The 16504-nt window shown below is 49.1% G+C and overlaps 1 protein-coding gene across 1 annotated transcript in view; it reads right to left on the bottom strand.

Moving 5' to 3' along the window:
* The window catches only part of LOC119391899 (glucose dehydrogenase [FAD, quinone]), an 82128-nt gene extending 65896 nt beyond the window's left edge, over positions 1 to 16232 (bottom strand). Inside the window, exons 1-2 of the mRNA XM_049415437.1 lie at positions 16145 to 16232; positions 11763 to 11897 (exon numbers count right to left, since the gene is read on the bottom strand). Coding sequence (XP_049271394.1) covers positions 11763 to 11897; positions 16145 to 16232 — 223 coding nt within the window. The remainder of the gene's footprint in view (positions 1 to 11762; positions 11898 to 16144) is intronic.
* Positions 16233 to 16504: the final 272 nt, after the last annotated feature.

The raw sequence follows: 16504 nt of genomic DNA, 5'->3' as shown, positions 1-16504 counted from the left end.
AAAGCGTCGTCCGCGATGCCTTTGAGTACGTGGCCCACCTTGTCAACCTCGGACATTTGCTCGTCCACTTTTCGGCACAGCGCGAGTACATCCTGAATATACGAGACGTACGACTCGGTCGATGACTGGACACGGGTTGCAAGTTCTTTTCGTGCTGCCACTTGGCGACCGGACGGGTCTCCAAAGATGTCGCGCAGTCGCTCCTTGAAAATGTCCCAGCTGGTGAGCTCGGTCTCATGAGTCTCGAACCAGACACGCGGGGTGCCTCCCAAGTAGAAGATTACGTTGGCAAGCATCATGGTGGGGTCCCATCGGTGAGTTTGGCTAACACGCTCGTACATGCTGAGCCAGTAGTCAACGTCAAGGCCAGCTTGGGCGGAAAATGTACCGGGGTCGCGGGGGTGGGACACCGTAAGGTACGTTGTGGTTGACGCCGCAGCTGTAGACGGAGACGGGCTGTTGGCAGTGGTAGCCATGGCCGGATACTGGACGGTGAGGCCGCTGCGAAGCTTCGTGGTGAGGACGGGGAACGCTCCACCTCCACCAAATATGTTACGTGAATGACGACTCGGTAGACTAGACCGTAGACTATTTACACGATATATTTTAGGTAGCGGTTGCAGCGCTGACCGGTTCAGCTCAGAGCCCGAGCGGAGAGAGATCTTCCTTCTCCTCGTCCGGCACACACGCGCAATGGTTCAAGGGGCTGGCAATATGCATGTAGCAATATAAAATGTGCATGGGCACCGCATGAAGTCAAGGTAACCGCTTGTCATTCCAAGAGAACGCAAGCGCGGCAGTGTGAGGCAAGAGGTTAGCTGCGCAGATGACAAGGAGCTTGTGGAAATAACGTGAACGGCGCAATCTCAGGAGAGGGTTAATCGGAGAAACGTTTGAGAGGACCTGTATTTGGCGTAGTCAGCTTGCTGACGATGACTCAGCGACATTTTCCGACGGCAGGGCCATGCGGGTCGTGACGTCAATCTAGCGCGTGCTCATCGGTGTAGGCTTGTGTGCATGCGCCCCTGAAGTGGCTTCCTTCTACAAAGTTGTACCCGAGAATGCATGCTTTTGTAAAGGCTCCGATTGCCAGTTTTTTCGCCAGGCCACATAACTTGGTCTTTTGCATTTTCAACTCTGGTTTAACCCATATATGCCCATACTCGGAAAAATTGAGCAAACAAATATTTTTAATCGCGAATAGGGGATTTGTGCCCTCAACAAAACGTACAAAATATTTATTTACTGTCAGGTAAGTGCAACAGAGTTTTGCAGCGCTTTTTGCACCGAGTATTTTTCTCGTGGCACTGAGCTCAAGTTTTGTATTTGCAATTACGGGCAATAGTATGATCACTGCTATCAAACTACTATTTGCAAGAATGCTGGAACGACGGGATTTTTGCAATAATTTGAAGAAAAACAAAGCGTCATAACATACGCTATCCTTCGCTCCAGGGCCCCTCCCGTACAGAGTACACGTTCGCTCAGATGAAGTAGTCCGTACATGTTAATATAAAGGGGGAGCAAGCACGTAGCCAGGATTCTTTTCCGGGGAGGAGGGGGGGCAAGGCCTAATTGTTCGAAAGAAAGTCTTTCCATGGCAATGAGACGTCCACCCTTTCTCTCGACTGCCAAAGAGGGGAGACCACTACCTACACTCGCTCGCCCCCTCTTGGCTACGCATCTCAACAACTTCTACTCGAAAGGATTCGTGCTGGGGCCCGGAAGGAAGAGAGGCAACTAGCTTACCTTGTTTACAAACAAATTATTTAATAGTAATTATAAATTACATACGCACGTGCTCTCCTCACACGACACACACTACACAAAATCATAACAAAGAAATACAACACTCGCGATGTAAAATGCAGAATACGGGAGGAGGATATCAATGATAAGAAAATAACGCGACCAGCACAAGAGGGTGAAGATAATTATTACTTCAACCGCGCAATGTCAAAATACGCTGCTTCCCGCTTCGCAAAGTTCGTGAAAATAGAAAGGGGTGTGGCTCATCTCACGAGCGAGTCGATGTCGCAGGCCTAGGGGCTGGTTGTTCGGGTCGGTTCGGGTCGAGGCTCGAGAGTTGTCCTCCGGTTCACTGTTCAATTCGTCCGAGGGCTCTCCTAGGTCGTCGCGGTGGACTTTTTCGTGCTCCAAGCACCTAGATGTTCATTTTTTTTCGGGACTTCGAGCGACCGAACTTTGGCGGCTCGAGAGGGGATACCGAGCCACCAAAATCAACGTCCAGCTATCTCGCGACTCTCTTGATCTACTCTCTCCTCTTTTCCTCCACTTGACCGTGGTCCCGCGGTCGCTTTTCATAGGCCCTGACCAGGGCCGGATTAACAGTGCGGAGGGCCCCGTTAAAAAAAAAATAAGGGGGGCCCCTCCCCCCTCGCCCCGCCCCCTTTCTTTCCCGCTTTGTCATCTTCTCATGCTTGAGACTTGACGCTTTTTAGATTTAGCCGCAAAGAACTCAAGCCCTATTTATTCTAAGCCTCTCCGGAGTGTTTAATATCACCTGGGCGTTTTCTTTCTTGCGGAGCACGTGGAGAGATTGTCGTCGTAATAATTAACTATATCAGGAGACGAAGACACATGGACAGCATTAAGATTTGTCTGGTTCGTTGGATCATACCGAAAGAAGACTAAACTGTGCGAGAAGTTTAGACGAAGAGAAGGAATGCATACGACACTTAGAAGTGCAGTCCAAGCACCGTGTGTGTTTCTTCCATTCGTCTTAACCTATAGCGTTGTTTACCCTTATTTCAAGAGAGGAAACCTTTCCTCGAAAATCGGGGAGCGCCTTTGTGAAAAATAGTTTCCTCTATCTGCTTCAGCTTCACTGATTCGGTAGCGCACGCTTTGGTTGCCTGCGTGCGAACACTGTCGAAGTTGACAGGTGTGGGCCTTTTTCAGAAACTGTTCGTACGTACTTACAGTAAATACGCTACCAATCGTCTAGCTACTCTTGATTTCATACAACACACATTTAAGCTCTTCTAAGGCAGCATTTCGATATAGTGCTATTATGCATATTGTATATGCCTACTGATCACAACAAGTAATACAGATGGTTTAAAATTAAAATATTTTCAATATGGGAAGGGGTGGGCCATATCTTTCGGAAAAGGTGGCACCTATAAAAAATGAGATCCATGTAGAACTTTCACAAAAACGTTTTTAACAAGACTGGAAAAACGACCACACATTTTCATTTATGCACAAATCGTTCGCTTTTAAACATGTAATAGGGTTACATTTTTGCAGGCAATATTCACTTTCATAGCGCTATAGGAGGAGGAAACACATTCATTGCACACATCTTTTCTGCGGTTAAACTGCGGAATATCTTGATATTTTTACGAAATATTTCTTCTGAAACACAGTGTAGAAAATTGGTGAATTCTTTCGCAGAAATGCAACTTTAAAATGGGGCGTGTATACCTATTAACATGTTCTCTGTTTTCATTATGCTTTTAAGTAGAGAAAGAAGGTATGTACGTTTCTAGAAGCGGTTTCGTGCCTTTTGCTGAGACAGTTTGTTGATGAGCTCTTCAACATTTACCCTCCTAAGAACCTCCGTCTTTACGCTCAGCAGTGAAAAATCACTGAGCCGGCTGTCGGTCATCGTTGATCGAAGCCTGTTTTTATCAATTTCAGTTTGCTGAACGATCGTTCACCAGTGCAATTTGTGACCGTTAAGTACAAAAAAAATTCTAAGAGCCACATGGACATAAGGGAAAGAACCTTCAAGCTTTTCACGAATTAGAAGTTTCAGCATGTCTGCCACAGAAGAACAACCTTCGTTGCTCGCATGTGAAATGAACTTTTCAAGCTCATCGGGAATTGTGTTAGCCAGATCAGAAAGGTACTTTTTCACGAGGTCCGTTGCCTGCAGGCGTCTCTGCGCAGGTGAAATACAGTTCCAGTCTGTAATAACAGCAAACTGCGAGCAGACCTCGGTGTAAGCATTTAAGCGGGATGTGAGAGCGTGTACGAGATTGTCAACCATGACAAAGAAGGTTTCACAGCGGAATTTTGCGGAATGATCTTGTGGCTCTGGCGTGCTTATGCCTGCAGTCCTGTCGTACCGTGTAGATTGCTTTCGCTTTCTCTGCGAGCTTGTTTTGTACGAAGCGTTGTCGCACGCTTCCTTCTCAAGCTTTTCAATTTCGTCAGACCTCTCTCTTAAGCCGGTTACATAATCACACAATGATTTCATCAGGCTGACGGCAGCATTCAATGAAAGTGTGGGGCTCTGAAGTGCCTTGCTGGTGGCGTTGAAGCGCTGCAAAACTCTATTCCCAAAATCGGCCATCAGCGCGGTTTCCAATGTCGACATTGCCTTCGGCAAAGATTTTGCCTCGTGCTTCGTTTCTGCTCGTTCTTGAGGATCTTTGGATAGTTCATTCAAGGCGGCTTTGATTTGCTTAGAACCTGCCACGAGAGCCCTCGTTGCATCCGCTCGCGCTGACCACCGCGTGTCTGAGATTTACTTTCGGATTACCGCTGTGTCGTTTTGTTTCAAATGAGCCCGGAGTACAGATCAGCGACTAGTAGACGCGGCAAAGAAAACGTATATACGTTGTACAAGCCCGAAAAAACTAACGGCTTGCCCACAAGAATCTACTGCATGCGCCCCGACCAGATTAAGAGAGTGAGCAGCACAAGGGATGAAATTTGCTTGTGGATTGATTTTCTTCAAATGCGCCTGCATGCCAGAGTATTTTCCAGCCATATTGCTCGCGTTGTCGTATGACTGGCCAAGACAATCTTGGAAGTTAACTTCAAGATTTTCGAAGAGGTCGAGCGTTGTCTTCGCGACTGGTTATGGGCAAAAATCCGAGAAAATGTTCTTGCAGGCTCATCGTTAGCCACGTTGCGAATGACCACTGTAATTTGATCCCTCCAACTCTAATCAGGTGTAGAATCAACTGAAAGACAGAGAAGTACTTCGCACTCGCAACGGCGCAAGTGATTTTTTTTTTCGGACTTCAGCTCCGAGGGCTCCTACAACCTCTTCCACAATGGTTGAGAGGAGATGTTTTGCCACGTCCAATGTTCCCAAAGTTCTTTATATGGGCGGCAAGGAAAGGATCAAACTTGGCGATCAGTTCAAGACACCCAAGGAAGTTGCCATTTTGAGGAGACCCGAGTAAATCATTGGATAACATTACCACTGCAACTACGCGGTGAAGAACATTTCTCCGAAGAAGAAGTTGCCCGTTCCAAGCAGTGCTCTTCAAACTGAAGAAGTTGCCCGTTCCAAGCAGTGCTCTTCAAAGGAGGGAAAACAGCGCGAATGTTAGGACGAACACAAAAGGGAGACAAGACGACGGCAGGCGCTGACTTACAACTGATCTTTATTTCTGTGAAGAAGGCACATTTATACCATGTCAGTGTACACACACGTGACTGCCATTAATGTGCTAACATCCCTCTGACATCGACATCACCGCATCACCGCTCTTCAAAGGATCGAATGACCGACGTTCTGCTCTTGCACAGGTCAAGCATGTATTGTCTATGACACTCATTTTCCTCGTGTGTCTTTAACTTTGCATATGCCTTGTTCCATGAACTGAACCCATCTGGCTCCGAAAATTGGTCCTTCTCGCTGACATCAGAGTACAAAGAAAGCATTATACAGATCCTTTGGAAGGGCTGTACAGCAGCTATTCGCGCAAGACTATACTTCGCCGTTGGTGCGGTGAGCATAGAACATTTCTTGCTTGAAGTGGCGGCGGTAGCCCTTCGGTGCCGCGTCAGTTGGCTGAAAGTACGAGCGAGAGTAATCACCCTGCATGTTTCTAGCATTTTCACAGACATCCCGGGTTTGTGCCACCCAAAAGTTGACAGTGGCTACGCGCAGAGGAAACCGGTCCGCGGGATCCATAGACATGCAAGGACGCTCATCAGGCAATGGCTGATCTGTCTCAGTCGGGGTGCTCGTCCCTGGAGAACTGGGCTTTTCATCGCTGTGTGCGATGAAGTTGGTTCCCCGACCATGCTCGTTGAATCTGTTGACTTTAAAGCCATTGAAAAGAGCGCCTCGCTCAGGAACCACTCTCTATGCGCCTTCGCATTGCGTGTTGGACCGAGCTGCTAAAATCCTCGTCAGGCTGCTTATGTGTCCATCCGCTGGATCAGCTCCTTCCCTCTACACGATGCATGGTCTTGGGTGAGTAAAAGGTTTTTACCACAAGCTGCAAAACTGTGAACTGACTTCAAGATTATGCACGTTATGCAACGAACAACCTCTTAGAAGCATGTATATCGATTATTGAAATAGATAATCTGTTTCTATCGGGGGAATCCAGCAGGAGGGTTCAACTTTTTCGAACAAAACAACGAGGTCGGCCATTTTTTCTGGCCCTTGGGGGGGGCCCCTAAAACCGGAGGGCCCGGTTCATTTGAACCCTTTGAACCCTGGATAATCCGCCCCTGGCCCTGACTCCGCCCCTCCGTGACGCCCAACCAATTTTCACGACTTACGCAACATATTTCATTGTCGATCAGCTTGCATTGGTCCGAGGACCGCCCTCATAACCCACAGCCACGCAAAACCCTCTCCTGAGGCAAAGAAAAGCAAGAAAATGCACAAGCGCAAAACTTGGATAGGGCAACTGGCAAACTTTCCGTAAATGGGGGGGGGGGGGGGCGTCCAGGAATTTCAGCGCTCAAACAAAGCGCGCCGTCTCTTATGTCCAACGCGCAGTGTTCTGAGCGCTGTGCAGAAAAGCCTCTGACCGTCCCCCCCATCGGTTCCGTTTCCCCGGTGCCTGACGACCAGATGTCAAGGTCGTGTTTCAACGCTTGTAACAGGCGTCTTCGGTACGGTTCCCCGTAGTTGCCGCTTCTTCTCCCTGAGTGCCGGAGGCCGTCATTAACGGAAGACGCGATAATGAGCCCCGGGAGCAGTGGAGGCAGCAGCCCCGCTGATGGGATGGCTGGCCCGGCCCGGCACAGGGGCTATAGCAAAGGGGCTATAGCACAGGGGCTATATCAACAATAGGCGCTCCGCTTTGCCCATGCCTTAAACTGAGGGGCGCGCACGGCGACTCGCCTCCACAGTGACCGCTGCCCAAGGACGCTGCCACCCAATCCTGGTGTTTGCGCGGTGGGCCTCGCAAGGACCATTGACAGAAGCTTTCAAGAACCCCGTGCGGAGTGCAGTCTTCGTCGCCTCCAGCGGGAAGGGGAAGGAGTGTTCTTTTCTTCTAGGCGTCGATTAAGACAATGAATGTAAGCACTTTACGAGGCACGGGGTCCGGTCAGCATAAGTTGGACCGTCAAGCAAAAATAAAAAAGAAGCTCCCCGGGAATATAGAAGGCTGGACGAATTTCGAGGTGGGGGGGCGAGGGGCAGGGCCCCCCGAGCTCCCCCTGCCTACGTGCCTGAGGGGGAGCAATGTGTAGGCTGTAGCACATGTTTCGGCAGACACCTGCTTCACTTGCTATAAATGGATCCGGTCTTCATCTAAAGAAGTAGCGATTTTAAAGCACATCAAAGAAGCGTCCTACATGCAGGACACTGGGCATATATGAGTTAACACATTCTCGGTTTGGGTCTTGAATTGTTTATTGTTGTCCGCCGCCATCATTCCATTTCTTGGCACTGTCGATTGGGCCGCAACTAAAACAAGTTCAAGATTACACTCGAAAACATTCGTTGCAGGCGTTAGTTGACCGTCGCGAGGCTGTTCGTTCGACAAAGTTCCCGCCTGAAGCAGACGATCCGCTTACAGGAGCAGCGGCCGCTGCAGCGCGGTTGGGAGCGGAGTCGCCGCTCTGACGTCACACGTGAGAGGGCGCCACTCCAAGATCTCGAGGCCAAACTAAAACTATCACTCAATGAGTTGATACCATTATGCGCGTATTTGTACAGGCTCCTGCTATATGAGAGATACAATAACTTATCAAGGGCGATTCTTTGCTGGCTGCAGATTGTGTCCCCACTACTGAAGGCACAATATGTCGCTTTGAGATCCGGTTTCAGGTAATCCCTAATAACATTTGCAGCGATATGCAGCGTGCGTCCACTCGCGGAAACGGAAAAAAAGAGGTCAATCCATGTGGAGAACACTTCGGTGTACTAAATAAATATAAGGGCTCTTCTTCATTAAGGGCAAGAGTTCCAGGTGCTGATTCAGTACGGCCCTTCTAGCGCGTACGCGGCATTCGGTTAAATTGGACATGCCTGGTCGGGAAGGTTGCCTATGTAGATAATATAATATCGACGGCGCGCGTTGCCGGGGCCACCGCCGTGCGCGCTTTTACCCTAGTTTGTGGTTGCTGTTTTCGGGGTTTTCCTGCATCTGCGGTGATGTTTTGAATTATAATGGAACACAATGGACGTACGCGGCTCTGTGGGTGCTAGGTACGGTGATTCTGTATCATGGGATATGTCTGATCTCAACGTAGACGGCGTCCGCGCGCGTTCGATATCGTTCGGACGCTCGCACTCGCATGTGTTAATCTCAGCATTTAAGGACGGATTACCTTTCTAAAACACGCGGTAAATAACCCCTCACGGTATGCCCATGGCATTCATCGGTCATCACTCACGTTATACTCACGGCAGCTCACGCTCGTCAGTACTCACTGACGTTATCATGTCGACTCACACTCTTGATACTCACCTTCAACTCACGTCTACTCACACTCGTCGGTACTCACTCTACGCTCATACTAACGTCTACTCACAATCTCGATACTCACATTCATACTCACATCTATTCACGCTCACGAGTACTCACTCACGTTCATCCGCACGACTACTCACAATCATCGGTAATCACAAACGTTATACTCACGGCAACTCAGGCTCACCGCCACTCACTCACGTTCATTCTCACGTCCTCACCCTCGTCAGTACACACTCACACTCAACTCACGACTACTCACACATATATACTCACTCACGTTCGTACTCGCGCCCACTCACAATTGAGTACACACTCACTTTCATACTCACGTCGACTCACACTCATGGGTACTCACGTTCATGCTCCCGACTACTCAAACTCATGAGTACTCACTCACGTTCATACTCACGCATACTCACCTTCATGAGTGCTCACTCACGTTCACACAGACATCTACTCACACCTCTCGCCACTCACTCATACTCACACTTACAACGTTCAAATCAGTGTGATACCCCGGTCACACTGGCAAGTTTAGTGTCATTTTGAGCGAGTGTACTTACGCCCCCAGAATGGCACTTTGGCAGCGCGCTGCTACACGAGAAAGGGAAGTGCACTTTGAAAGTTATTGTAATGGCGATGGTTACTTGAGTAGCACAACAGGTATTTGTTATTTCAGGCAATGTTTCTTAAGTAATACTGTGTTACAGCTATAAACGCGGCGGCTGCAGCCATTGCACGGCGTGCGCTGGGCATGCCCCTGGTGGTCGTGGCTGTAAACTGCCCGAGAACGAGAATAGCAAAGTAGTTTTTTGTATTATAGTATGTTTTAATGCATAAGAATATTCCTAATAAAGAAAACGATAGTTCAAAAATGCTATGAACTCGGCTTCGGATAATAACTTACTTATTTTCGAGCCACTGCTATCGAGGCTAGACACTCCGTCTCGGCGAAGTGAGTTTGGCGAACGCACTCGCCGGCAAGTGCGCTTTGCAGCGAGTGTCACTAAACGTTCTCGTGTGACAGCATGCGAATGGCACTAGCGGCGAAGTGCACTCCCTCAAAGTGCACTTAAGTTGCCCCGTGTGACAGCGGTATGAGTGAGTGTACTCATGAGTGAGTATGCCGAGCTATGGTTGAGAGTCAGCGCAGCTCGTGTGCACTTCTTTCGTCCTTTGTCATTTTTGTGAGCGCTGCACAGCCCTTAGCATGAACCTTAGATGCCTGATCAAACGCGAAAATTGACCGGCGTCCCGGGTCGATGGCTTCAACCCGAGTGATGCAAAAACTATCATAACGACATCACGGATCGCCAAATTTGTGACGTCATCACGACGTCATCACGTGACATCATTGGTTGGTCAAAGGTGGGCCGTTCCCGGACACAGTGCAAAACAAGGTGAGGTGCAGAAAGCTTACAATACCTCCGATCCTGGAGGCATTGCACATCCACGTTAGCTGCACAAGGCTTTCGGAGGGCGGCGCGGGAGGTTCAATACATCGACTTAGAAGAAAAAGAAGATGGATATTTGACGAAAAACCGCACAAAGGACACAATCACGCACTCATAAAATGACGCTTACCCAAGCGCTGGACTGAAACCTGCTATAGTCCTGCTGCTGCTTTAGTGTCGAAAGACCCGCGTTATATAGAACGACATGCACATGAGCACTGACAGCAGTGGTGTATGATGGAGACCACAAGAAACAAAAAACAAATTGCACAGATATGACGTATTTCTGACAAAAGTTGCAAACAATATGTGATCATAGACTAAGGTATCGGAGCGCTTTTTTAGGGACAAGTGACACATTTGTCTTTCCGTTTATCGATTTCCATTGCCTCGAGTACGTATTTCTCTCGTTTCCTTGTTGCGTTCCCTGCGCACAACCTCTGCTCCTGTCCGAGTGGGATCACAGCCACAATCCCCACAATGAAAGGCCAAATGTCCAGAACCTTTAGCTGAGACGTGATGGTTGTGTTCCGTGAATCGCATGCTCAGGCACCTGCCCGTCTGACCAATGTAGAGCCTGTTACAGGTCAACCGAATCTTTTAAACCACCTGTTCCATGCAAGTGATGTGCAGGTTACGGTGCTCGATTGTGCACTGGTGCATGTGCTTTTTTGCACCATTCAACTTTTTGCACAGGCCAGACAGTCGTACTGGTACCGAGAATTTTATAGATCAACACTCGCTTTTAGATGCGAAGCATCTCTTGCTCGGGGTATGTCCCGCGGCCTGGGCGTCCGCACGCACACTACGCATGCGCAACTCTCCTCCTTCCATCTCTCCAACAGCTGTGCGTTACTCTCTCCACTTCTCTCCCAGCACCTGCTTGCGCTTCTCCTGCGTTCTCGCTTCTGCTCTCTCGTGCATGAGCTACTCTCTCCTCTAACCTCCTCTCCTTCAAGTAGTAGAGCGCTGCGCGCATTCAGTCCAGCGCTTGCTTCGGTTGACTCCTCTGAAATGCGGGCTCGACATATGTTTATTTTTGGAAATACAAAATGTCCAACAAGATGTACCTGAATGGCTTCATCAAGTAGAAAGCCTTCTACAGGTGAAGCAATTTTAAGAAGCCTGGAAACTGTGATACTTGTGCAGTTTTTATTTTCCTTTTTTTGTTCTTTGTGCGGTATATATTTCTTTGTCACTACTGTATGTATGTACGTAGGCAATAAAGAAAAAAAAAGAGAAAAACAGTTTGGCGGCAGTTCAGTGGGCTAAACGCCCGCCAGCCGTCAACGCGTACCGAGAGGTCATGGGTTCGACTCCTTTCAACGGAACTTTTTCTTATAGTTTTTTTTTTCTTTTTTTCTTTGGCGTTCATTTTGCTGACGTATTTCCGTGACGGAAACACGTCATGAAAGTCTTGGTGGACCCTGGCATAAAACACTTTCGTGTTAAAAAAATGATAACATTATACAACGGAATAAGTGGGTCATTAGACGGGGGTGCAAATACAAGTGACGTCTGTGTAAATAAAGACTACATTTTTTGGACTCTAAGTAACGACCAGCCGTACAGCCTGGCCGAAAGTGCGCACCGGGCAGCCAAAGTAATGTCTTCGCACTTGAAAGCGTAGCAGCTCTAAGGGAGCGAAACTCACGTTCGTCTCGGAGCGTGCGCTTGATCCACTCCGGCGACGACTCTCCCGGTGCGACGATCCGCTGCGGGGCCGCGTCGTCGTCCATCGTCGGGTGTGGAGGGAGAAGCAGCTTGATGCGTGATGGCCGCCGGGGCACTGCACGAAATATGAGTGGTTATGGGGTGTGTTTTGTTGACACTTGCGACCCGCTGTTTGAACACAAAGACGCACAAAAACCACACGTAGTACACAAGACGAGCGCGAACTAACAACCGTTGTTACTTCGCGATCGTCTTGTGTCCTACGTCTGTTTTTTGTGCGTCTATCTTCGTGTTGAAACAGCGCTTTACAAGTGTCAAGTATGTCGAACCAGCTAGCCGCGACTCTGGGTGTGTTTTGTTATACGAGAATTTGGCAGCCGTGTTGTCACCCGTTCAAGTTGACTGTCAATGTACTGTCGCGAGAGGTAGCAAGGAAATTGCAGTTTCAAGGTCATAGCAGGTAAACGCCGTTGGCAAGCCCTCATAACACTACTTGCTCAAGCGGAAAGATATCGCCTACGTCACATGCGGTGCAGTACAAGTGATTGTCAGTTAAATGCGAATTCGATGTTTCTTCTCATATTGCTCAAGACTCCCGGAGAACTTGCGTTTGGCCTAGTTGGTGCTTACTGTTTGACATCTTGACCGCCCGCGTCGTCGTACCTCCTTCTATCCTCGTCTTTTTTGTGCAGTCAAGGTGCTCAAGACTGTATCCGTCGAAATTAACCGATTAAATGATGGAAGGTAAAGACTACCATGATACGTGGATATTTTTCCGGGTGATATTTAACCAATATGCGTTTTGTTGACTGTCGTACGTAACAAATTAGTTGCAACAATTTGCGGGGTCGCAGCATCATTGTAACTTTCTGTGTTCTTAGTGTGCCCAGTGTCGTTCTATAAAAAAAATTGCAGTGGCATAGCTCGGCTATGCCAGGATATGCGTAGCGTTAGCAAAGGTTCTGCTGATTATTCTTAGCTTTCCAGATTGTCTAGGATTATTAGCCTTCTTCTGTTCATTCTTCGTACGCTGAACCGCTAATTGCCCGGCAACTACTTCGGGATTCGATGAGATAAGCTTCTCGGCTCTTCTGCGCCGTTGAGCAGCATTTGCGCTCTCCTTCTCCATGGCGTTACCGAGCTGCAAACGCCAGTCAGAGGCGCTATCAAGCGGCTCCAGCACAGTGTCAGACGGCGACTGCACAGCGAAGGCAAACAGCTGCGCGCGCGCTGGCGCCAATACGTCTGCCAAGGCTACGACGTCACTCCTCTGGAAAGCACAGACCGGCGGTGGCGGAGTCTGCGCGCGCGCCGGCGCCAGTTTGTCTGCCGCGGCTATGACGCCACTCCTCCCGAAGGCGCAGATGTCACGTGTTATCTCGCGGGTGCTTGCAATAATGGATCGGGAGAGAGTGAGACGGGCACAGGAGACCGTGGTAGGATGGCAAAAACAACAAAGTTTATATTGAGCAAAACGATAACAAAAAAAAAACGTTAAACACACTGAGTAATTCAAACCAAACCCTATTTACATTTTCCAAAAATCTCAGTTCATGCTTAGAACGGCAACTAGCTAAACAATGTGTTCTAGCTAGGCTTAGCCCAGTCTCATCAACTCAGTCTGGCCACTATGGGCCTTGCAGCAATAGACTGTTCTTACATTACGTCGCGACGACTCGATGTTCCCGTTGCGTGAATCTCTCGTCGAGACCGTCGCCGACGTCCTCAGTAGTCATCCGAGTTCATCGTCGGTTGCCTTCGTCCAGCCTGCTGCTTGCTCTCGTCGCGTGCGTCCCCAGTAGTCTTCTCCGTCCTCGGTCCGTCGAGGTTAGGCCTAACTGGGCCTTGGTCCCTTGCTTCAGGACTCCACAGGTGACAGGCGTCTCCTTGACTGCACTGTGGTCGGCAGCCGTCCTGCCGAGAAGAGAAGGGCTGCTGGCGATCCCGGAACTGCCGTATTAGGGGCGACGTGTCCAGGCAGCCTCGCTTGGAGCCTTCCAAGGTCGACGGCCACTCCCCGGGCCTTGCATTCCGCCACCTCCAGAACCGAGTACCAGCCGCTTTCGCCGCGGGTGCGACGCTTGCTCCTTCCTCGATCTTCTCCGTCCGGCGCCCCACAGCACAGTGCCACGATCATCCTTCGTCGTTCACCATCACGGCTCGGGTCGCATGCCATGAGCCCCTCTCTGGCCAATCCTCTGCGTCGACGTGGCTGGTGTGCGTGCCATCGGGTGACTTTGCTTCTCGCGCACCGTCGCCGCGCTTCCACATTCGGCACGCGCCTCGTTCCCGTCCTTTACTCATCACATTGGGCCCCTCTTTCAAAAGTTTTTTCTCAAAAAACTGCTTCTGTCCCCTTCGGGGTTACGGCCCTCTGCTCTTCTGATGTTTTAAACTTATGACTTGCATCCTCTTCTCTTCTATTCACATCTACTTTCACTGCAGGCTTGTCCTCACCACGCACTTCCACGAACACGTCACAAAACACTGCACTGAACCCATTACAATGTTCAGCAGTTCATAGTGCGAAAAACTATATAGCTACACACACAGAGATAACTATAACTACCCACAGTACACCACACTCACTCATCGAAAATATTCACAAATTTAATTACAATCAATTCTACTCAAAATAGCCCTCAGCCAATCTGTTTAAGGCCGATTCCACTGCGCAGAATCTATTTTCTCCTAGAGCAGTCACCAATCCAATGCCACATGCTTAATCTGTGTTTCTTCACCCTATAAGTCGGTACCTCCTCCTCACTCGCCTCCGCAATTACCATGCACACCGTGGCCCTCTCCTTGTTTTCTGCCTTTTCCGCCTCCTTCCTATCTGGCTCTTTAACCACTGTTCTTTGACATACGTCGCATGATTTGACATATCTTCTCACATCGCTCCACACTCCTATCCAAAAGAATTCTTCCGTAATCTTGTCGAAAGTGTTTTTCACTCCCTGGTGACCGGCCCTTATACTATCATGCCCCAGTTTTAACACCGTATCCTTTAAATCCTCCGGCACCATCAGCTGCAGGACTTCTTTACCCTAGCTAAATACACACTTGCGATACATCAGCCCATTCTGCTTCACAAATTGTGCTACCGTTTTACTCTTCTTCCTTTTCATACTCTCTCCTAATTTGCCCTCGCACGCTCGAATACATGGATCCTTCTCCTGCAATTCCTTGAACTTCTCCGCTGTTACATCCAACCCCTTAATGTTGGTGACTTGTGGTGGTCTCATATTCTTTCTCACATTACTGGAGGCCCTAGTTTGCACTGCTGCTGCCATTTCCATTTCTACTTTTGGTTCCTCACCTTCTGCTGGCCCCAAATCTTTAATATCTTTACTCTGCTCCACGCCTTTCTTAGTCCTTCTCCACAATGGATCAAGGTCGTCCGCCCTTCTCACACCAGGTATATTTCCCACTACCAAGTCGTATAGGGGATCCTCAACACACTTCTCTGTAACCAACCCTGTATAAAAGGGTGTAGATATTCGTATCCTTGCTTCCGACATATATTTGATGCTCCTATCTACAAACACCACCGGCTTCACCTGTCCTGTCATGTTCTCGGGTGCCACTAAACTACTACTTACTAATACCGTATTAGCACCCGTATCCCTCAACACCGTGACTTTACGCCCTTGCACTTCTGCTTCAACTACCAGCATATCTTTTTCGATTTGTCCTTCCCTGGCACTCATCACGCAGGCAATCTTTTCAGCTGACGCCATCTTACAATCCTCTGCTTTGTGTCCTCTTTTTTGGCATTTTGAGCACGTCACAGTCTTTTCATTGTGGCCAATCTTTGTACGACATTTGATGGCAATATGTCCCGGCCGATTGCACAAGAAACGTCGCTGTTGTGCCCTGAAGTTGCTCATAGGGACCTGTTCTCTAGCCTCTCCCTCCGCTGCCATAGTATTTTCACCGATCCCCTTTCCAAGGTTTCTGATACCTTGTGCCTCCATGAACTGGTCGGCCTGTCTTGCCATTTCCTCAACCGTGCCCACCTTTCTTTCTTTCAAGAATCGGCCAACTTGACACTGCACCGGTTGAGGAATTGCTCTCCAACCACCTCTTCGCGGACGCCTTCGTAAGTTTTTGTTGTGTCTGACAATTCCATCCATCGATCAAAGTAGTTGGAAAGTCGACATACAAACTGCTTGCCAGTCTCGGAGTTCTCAGGCTTGCACGACCGGAATTTTTCACGAAACCCTTCGGCGGTCAGCCGGAATCTTTCCAATAAAGTTTTCTTTACCAAATCGTAGTCTAATGACTCTGTTGCTGGCATGCGGCCATACACGCTCAGTGCTTCTCCCGCAAAACAAAGGCTCAGGGCATTGGCCCACTCACCCCTCTCCCAGTCCTGCCCTATCGCGATCCTCTCAAAGCGATGCAAGTACGCATCCAAGTCGTCCCTTCGCTCATCAAAGGGGGCCATTAGTTTACAAGGGCAGACAGGCTTTCGTCCGGAAGATGGCGAATTAGCCGACGCTGTCGATAGGCCACTACCTACACTTGCATCGTCTCGCGATGCTTCATTCGCTAGTGCCAAACGCACCTTAAGTTTCAGAATGTCTTTTTCTATCTTTTGCTCTGCGAGCGTACGTTCATGCTGCTCGCGCGCTCTCTTCTGTTCTTCGCGTGCTCTCTCCTGTTAGACTCGCTCCGCATTCTCGAAAAACTTCAGCGTCTCCTCCTTCCTCATGCCCA

Source organism: Rhipicephalus sanguineus, chromosome 4 (assembly GCF_013339695.2).
Source record: "Rhipicephalus sanguineus isolate Rsan-2018 chromosome 4, BIME_Rsan_1.4, whole genome shotgun sequence".
Taxonomy (NCBI): Eukaryota; Metazoa; Arthropoda; class Arachnida; order Ixodida; family Ixodidae; genus Rhipicephalus; species Rhipicephalus sanguineus.
The sequence above is the reverse complement of the archived record's forward strand: the minus strand, read 5'-3'. Positions and strand labels throughout refer to the sequence as shown.